The following is a 7,881-nucleotide window of genomic DNA, read 5'->3' as shown; positions in this document are numbered from 1 at the left end:
TATTGATGTATGTATTAGTCTTGCACAAAAATATAACAATTAAATGAATGTTTTGAGAGTTTAGTAAAGATGTCATCGCAAGTAGTTGCTGTAAGATAGATTTTGTTTAATTTTTATGACCTGTTAACATGTACATGGTTTCGTAATTTTGACTTTTTAGAAGATAAACTGGCACCAGTTAATCAAGACCTTGACTAGGAGTACATACTGTATATCTATACTTAAAGGTAGAAAATACAGCTTTAGTACACGTAATAGATGATAAAATAACAAGAAATACACTATTTCACATGGTATTCAATATGGCTAGCTTTAGTTAAACTGCATCACTGACCATTGACGTGTGCAGTGAGGTGGCTGGAGGAGCTCATGCCCCTACCTTCCTGCTCTTAGACCCCCAAAATGCCTTTTTCCCTCTGTCCTATAAATTTTCAACAACTACAAAAGATACACCTGGTTCCACACTTTGCTTGCTACGTGTTATTATGTAAGGGGGGGGGGGATAATAAGCTTTAAAATAAATGGAACAGCGGATCTTGTAGGACTTTACAGTAAAAAAAAATGTTGTTTGTTAATATGGAATATTTCATTGTTTATTTTAAGATTATAAAAATGTTTAATACCAATTGAATAGGAATGAAAGAGGATCTGTTTGCTTCTTATGAATTTTTACTGTATGTGTACAGGAAACCCACAGTCTGTATAGTTTCTTTTAACAACTCCCCCCAAAAAAAACAAAAATATTTTCTTTATGATGCTTCAAAAGCTACCTTTTTTTGGTAAAGATCCCCCTGCCCCTTTAACGCCCCCTGCACTTTATGGCCATCGACTGTCTCCATTTTCGTAATTTTTTGTATGCCCCTATGATGAGTCTGTAATAATTTGCTCTGACAAATGTTAAATATCGTGACAAAACCTGTATTTTAAATACAATGTTATGTGTCGTCGGGTAAAGAATATCCAAACCAGGCGACACGTGCACAGCGTGAACGCATACAAGGTACGTCGTGCATACACTATACGTTCTTTCACCTTAGACTGAGGTAGCCGACCTCCGCCAACACTGGGAGCACGTGTCGAACACCACTATTGTTTAACACAAACCGTGAACGTTACACTTCCTGAACCTGTTGAAAATTACCTTTTCAAACATAATCGGTTAGTTCTTTGGAATACAACTGAGACTATCAAATTCCGTTTCTTACCCCGTACTAACCTTCTGGTAGACAAACAAATTATTTATTTAATTAAAGTCAAGATATTAGCATTATTGCCCAATGAAGACTCCGGTAAGATGGCCGAAAGCTCGCAATAAAAGTATTTTAACGTAGAGAAAAGTCCGTTTATAATTTACGAAGTAACGAATACATTGTTGGGTAAATTCGTTAACAATATTGTTCAAGTATATAGTAATTGTTTTGTTGAAACCTATTTTAAGATTGAACAAGCAGCTCTTATAATTAGTAGTGAGCGGTAAGTAGGGATTAATTTTGTCTTTTTAGGGCTAATCTTCATACGAAATAAAGAGGAAAGTGTGTCCTAATTTATACATCAGCATACATGCTTATACTGAAGAAACGTTGTTATGCTGTTTAAAAACTAATTTGTAAGTAAATTCATTGTAAATCACTAAATGGTAGTTTTTTTAAACGTTTTCGTAAATTGTAAAATATTATTAATGGGTAAAATAAAACTTTATAGCTGCTTTAGAATAATCAATATTACTGGTAGTAAACTTTTTAAAGTTTGGTCTCTTTAAGAGTATAATCTAAGCCTTAAAATTGATTAGTTTTTACTGTGGACCGTAAATAAACTGTTGCGTCAGCGAGTCACATGACTAATGTGGCGCCCTCTAGTTTCTAGAATTATCTTGTTCTTTCATGAATGCTCTAGTATTTACTAGATAGGGTAGTCTGGTATATATAAGAGGGGGAAAACGTGACGCGGGAAGGTAATGTAATGTGTGTATAGACAGTGAGTAATTGAACTGCAGTCAGAGAGCACGAGAGACGTTACAGCGTTTGTTTAGCGCGATTGTTGAAGTTGAGTGTATCGGTAAAGTTGTATTCGGAAAGAATAAACCAGTTTTATTAAGTAAAGAACTTGTGTCGCTGAAGTTTCGTCGGAACGAAGTTACGGAAAGTTAATTAACAAACGGAGACGTAACAAAACAATAGAAACAAAGATTAAGCCTGAAAGAAGCTTCGAGTATTATATTATCACTCAGCGTGATAGGCCTAGTTCCAGTTAACTTTATTACGATAATTATCACAAGATACATAATTATCATCCATACGTTGGATTAAAGCTGTAGATGATAACAAAAGTGATCGTATTTTTTATTTCTTCTAAGCGCAACGGAGTCCGTGCCATTAAAATTGAAACTGGGTATTTTACAAATATATTAGTTGTTGTAACATTAGATTTACAGTTATATACATAATTTACATGAAACTTGTTTACCCATGTACTAACATTCGGGAATACGGATACATCATGACGAGATACATGTGCGCAAAACGAACGTTTGGGGCGTGTTACAGTTAGACAGCTGAAAAAGTATTGATAAATTAACGTATTATAATACGGACAATGAGAGTCGTTGATAAAGTTGATTAACACTTCATCAGGCTATTGCCAGTGGCTTTAAAAATAGAAGTTTTAAAATATATTTTGAAGTAAATTAATACTGTAAATTTAATGACAAGAACGTAATTAATGTGTTAGAAATTTGTCAAGTCTCCAATGTTGTCCTTGATATAAGTGTAATGAGCTGAATAACGCATGCGTTGGAACTAGTCTAGAATTGTTCCACGAACTACACGTGCGTCAACTGTCATAGAATCTGATTGAATAGTGGATAGTGAACGTGGAAATATGGGATTTACTATGGAGGCTAGACGTTACACGTGGTTGAACGTTTAGGTGGCCAGAGCCTAATAACTTTCCAAGTTAAAAATACGAAGATACGGTTTTTAATTTATGTGAAATAATAATTAATTCTAATTGCGTACAGTTGTTCATTGTAAACATAATTTACCGAATGCGTGATGAGCATCTCATTTTATTAAAATATATTTATTTAATATAGAAACATGTATACACACAAAAAGAAAAACCCAACGTAATGGAGTCGTAGTTCACTTTAGTGGTTGGCAAGGGTAGCAAATCTAGAATGGGAACCCGCTGTGAAAAATACCTGGACCTTGTATGGGTAAAAGAAGCACAAAGACTTTGAATTACCTTCATCACAAATAATAGTAATTTAAATGCATAATACATCGTTAAATGTTCTATATAGGACCCGAAATTTCTCTCTTCACATTTGTAAACTTGTGTAGCCTCCTTTAGACTTGAAAACGGTGAAATAAAATTATTTATGCTAATCTAGTCGCAAAACAGTTTCGGTAGTTTTCATACCCTTCACCTAAATTTTACTAACTCTGTCATTTTCACGCATGCTATTAAAGCTACGTTTTCTTGCTGACATTATGTTTGGATCAATGAATCCTAGACTATTTGAAAAATAAAATACAATACGCTCACTTGTCATAACTTTATTTAATAAAAACCACACGTAAAGTAATGGTTGAAACACTTATGAGCATTCAGTGTATGAAACAGTTTTATGAATTGAAACAAAAAAAAGCTCGCAAAAACAAAGAATAAAACCCTTACTAAAGAAACGCATAGCTAAAAGGTGTTTATAGTAGTCTATGAAACGAACCGAAGCAATGTAAAGATATATTGAGGGCAAACTTGTCTTAATGATTCTGAATAGAAAAACCAGTAAACAATTTGGACTCTTCAGATAAAGGTCTTTCTAATGATATGATTTGAAGAGTTTGAGAAATTTGCGAGAAAAGTTCCGGACAGATAAACGCAAGCGAACTACGCGTGTTTGTCTATATATATATATGCACTCCATGTTGCAGGATTCTTTATGCCACAACTGACTAGTTTCTTTAAATTCTCAAAATAATAATTAATATCTGGGTAGTAAAGAGACCCGAGCCAGGTTGAGTAATTGAAAATCTGACTGTTACCCGGGTTTTCAAGTTCTATTGCTGATATATAGTGTAAGCTGTGTGCTTAGGCCTAAGTTTTACTTTCTATAAGATTAGTAGATCAATAATATCATCTGTTGTTTATATTGTCTTAACATTTTTTGTATAGGTAACAACAGCTGTTAATTCAAAAATATATCTGGTATAATAGAAGGGATTAGAAGTGTTGCGTCAGCGAGATCACGTGACTATTGTCGCGCCACCTGCTTTCTAGAACTATCCCGTTCCTTCGGGAGTGCTCTAGCATTTACTAGATATATGTTTGTCTGGTATATATATATATAAGACGCTCACAACGTGACGGGACAACAATGTGTGTTGGTAGTGAGTAATTGATCTGCAGTCAGGGATGATTGTTATAGCGTTTGTTTTAGCGCGAATGTTGAAATAAGTGTATCGGTAAAGTTATATTCGGAAAGAATAAACCAGTTTTATTAAGAAAGTACTTGTGTCGCTAAAGTTTCGTGGGAACGAAGTTACGGAAAATCAACTAACTAACGGAGACGTAACAGAAGTTTTGTTTTTCAGTGGTTCATGAATATTCACAAGGACTAATAGCTGTGTTAGCCATTTCTTACTTACTTAAGCTCATTAACTCTTTCAGAAGATGGACCATCGATGACACCTTGCCAACATGTCTGACACTGGGCTATCTTCTCTAGTTCTATCCAGGTGTAACTTGTGTTTGCCTCAAGGTCATGCCTCCTGGTGGTTTTGATCTTCCTCTTTTTCACCTGTAGATTCCAGATCAAGGAATGTCTGGTGATGTTGTTAGGTGTGAATCTGTAAGGTATGGCCAGTCCAGCCCCATTTTATTTTCAGGATTTCTTTCTTTACAGGTTTTTCATTTTAATTTCTCCTAAATCAATGTGACTTAATCTTTCTGAGCAGTAAATGTGAAGAAACTTGTATAGGCATCTATTAGTGAAGGTTTGTATGTTCTTTATTGTTGTTTGTCCTTCATGTTTCTGAGTCACTCAGGATCACTGATTTGACATTTGAATTGAATATGTAGATCTTGGTATGTGTCGTAATTTCTCTTGAATTCCATACATTCTTCAATGTAAGAAAAGCTGTTCTAGCTTTACTAATTTTTGCTGTCACATCTTCGTCAATGCCACCCTGCTTGTTGATCATGCTACACAGGTAGATGAAGTCTATTTCTTCGAGAGATTCCATTGTCACTACTGGTATTTATTTGAGGAATCTTTATTTTGCCCATATGGGTAATTAGTCCAGTTTATGCTTATACAGTTTCGAGACATGATGTATTTTTCTACATTTGATTGTAGTTGTGTGATAGGAGAGCCAGGCCATTGGCAAAATTCAGGCCTTCTAGTTGTGTCTATGTTGTCCACTGGATGCCATTTCTTTTGCCTTTAGTGGTTCTTTTCATTGTCAAATTGATCACTAGCAGAAAGAAGAAGAGAGATAGCAGGCATTCTTGCCTAACTCCTGTCTTCACTTCTAAGCTATTGTTGAGTTGTCGTTCATGTATCACTCTGTAAGATAGCAGGCATTCTTGCCTAACCCCTGTCTTCACTTCTAAGCTATTGTTGAATTGTCGTTCATGTACCACTCTATAAGATAGCAGGCATTCTTGCCTAACTCCTGTCTTCACTTCTAAGCTGTTGTTGAGTTGTCGTTCATGTACCACTCTGTAAGATAGCAGGCATTCTTGCCTAACTCCTGTCTTCACTTCTAAGCTATTGTTGAGTTCCATTATATACATTCCATTATACAAGTCTTGGATTAGGTTAATAAATTTCTTTTGTACACCATAATGTTTCAGCAGTTTTTAGATGGTTTCTCAGTCCATATTACTGAGAATTTGACATATAGGGATGAGTTCCACTTTAGGGATTGCTCCATTATGATGTGGTCTGTGCAGGACCTATCTTGATGAAAGTCTGCTCGTTGATATCCGCGTTTGGCAACAACTGCATTTTTCAGTCTCTCCAAGAAAACTGTATTTGGAACTTTTCCTGTTACTGGCAGAACCATTATTCTTGTGTAGTTCTTACAGTCCAGTAGGTGTTTTTTCTTGGGTAACTTGATAGCATTCCACTGATACTTCTTCCTCCCAAATATTCCAAAACAAGGAGTACGGTGTCTCTATGGACATGTCTGCCTATGCCTTTAGTGCATCTGTGGAAATTCCATCAGGGACCACTGCTTTTCAACTCTTAAAAACAGAAATGGCTTTCTTGATCTCTGACTTGCTTAGTTTTTGTAGTCAACCTAAAGAACTGAGTTCACAGGTGGACTATCTGGTGAGTTCAGTGGCACTAGTCTGTTCAATAACTGTTAAAATGCTCTGTCCAGTTAGCACTATTTTACTCTTGTCTTAAATTGGTTTATCTATGTGCTGATATTTTCTTGCCAACTTCCTTATTGTGTTATATATGTTTGTTTTATTTCTTTTTCCTTCTGCCTCCTTAGCTTCTCTGGCAAGGTTTTCAACATAGCTCCTCCTGTTGGTTCTCAGGCTGGTTATCAATTTTAACTGTACATCATTTCAGTATCTACGTCTGTATGAGTGAATGGAAGTGTTATAATAACAGCAGTTCACAGGCTGGTATTCTGTTTTAACTGTACATCATTTCTGTATTTAAGTCTGTATGAGTTAATGGAAGTGTTATAATAACACCAGTTAGCCAGGCTGGTTGTCAGTTTTAACTGTACATCATTTCTGTATCTATGTCTGTGTGAGTTAATGGAAGTGTTATAATAACACCAGTTCACCAGTTGTAATGAATTGTAAGAAAGTAGAAGTTGTCAACAAAAACAATATTTTATCTAAAATTTTCTGATGCAGGTAATTTTAAATTAACTGATACGTATAATGTATAAAATAACATTATTAAGTACCTGCTGTATCTATAATGTTTCTACTTGTTCTTGTATTCAACAGTGCAAAAAGCGAGAAACCTCGTAAGGAAAGGAAAAGGTGAGTTTTATTTCACGTATATTCGGTAGTGACATTATTCGTAGTAAGATAAAAAAATATTTTTAATTTTTCAAATGATTCATAATTAAAGAGAACTATAAACATTTAATGTTACTCTAGTTACCTGTAATATAAACTCTCTTACTCTAACAAACAATTCTGAAGCTATAAAGTAACATGAGTTTCAGTTGATACACAAACTTTTTGATTTTATATATATATAAATACTTTGATTCAAGTGTTTAAACATTGTATAGTAAGGTATATTAAAGAAAACAGAAACACTACTTAGAAAAGTTTCTAGAAACGGAGATTACAGCAGTGAGTATTTAAGCCTTGTTTTTGTTTTGAAATAAAAGAATTTTAGCTCAAAGCAGGAGTGGCAGGACAAAAGTTACAAAGATATAAGCATTTAATTCTTAAATGTTTTGGAGTTCACAAGCTCTACCATTATAGATCTGTAACAGTGGAGTTCACAAGCTCTACCATTATAGATTTGTAACAGTGGAGTTCATAAGCTCTACCAGTATGGATGTGTAACAGTACGTACATGTTGTACTTAAAATAACAGAAAAAAAGTGATTTAAAAAGTGGATATACATAAGTAATTCTGTTAATAGACTTCTCATGTTTTGGGTTTTTCTTTCCTTTCTTCAAGTCGTCTGAAGAAGAGCTCAGTATAACATCGAAAATGTTATTTCATTAAGAAGGAAAAACACTAGATAGCAAAAGTCCATATAAAGAATTCCTTCAAGATGAATTAACTGCCAATACCAATCCTAAAAGAAGTATAAATTAAACATGTTGAATACATATTTGATGACGAGGGAACTTACTTTGAGACTAATAATGGCTGGAGACGGC

The 7,881-nt window shown here is 34.5% G+C and overlaps 1 protein-coding gene across 6 annotated transcripts in view; it reads left to right on the top strand.

The window, feature by feature from the left end:
• LOC106470772 (rab11 family-interacting protein 1-like) overlaps nucleotides 1–7,881 on the top strand; it is a 42,972-nt gene that overhangs the window by 6,708 nt on the left and 28,383 nt on the right. For 4 of the 6 annotated variants that reach the window (XM_022399406.1, XM_022399407.1, XM_022399405.1 and 1 more), the window contains exon 2: nucleotides 6,982–7,017. In XM_022399406.1, the coding sequence (XP_022255114.1) occupies nucleotides 6,982–7,017 (36 nt within the window). Of the gene's footprint in view, nucleotides 1–4,553; nucleotides 4,858–5,046; nucleotides 6,341–6,981; nucleotides 7,018–7,881 lie in introns of those variants that run through there. The other 2 variants (XM_022399409.1, XM_022399408.1) reach the window with 2 other exon arrangements.

This window comes from Limulus polyphemus, unplaced genomic scaffold (assembly GCF_000517525.1).
Source record: "Limulus polyphemus unplaced genomic scaffold, Limulus_polyphemus-2.1.2 Scaffold4210, whole genome shotgun sequence".
In the NCBI taxonomy this organism is placed as follows: Eukaryota; Metazoa; Arthropoda; class Merostomata; order Xiphosura; family Limulidae; genus Limulus; species Limulus polyphemus.
The sequence above is the reverse complement of the archived record's forward strand: the minus strand, read 5'-3'. Positions and strand labels throughout refer to the sequence as shown.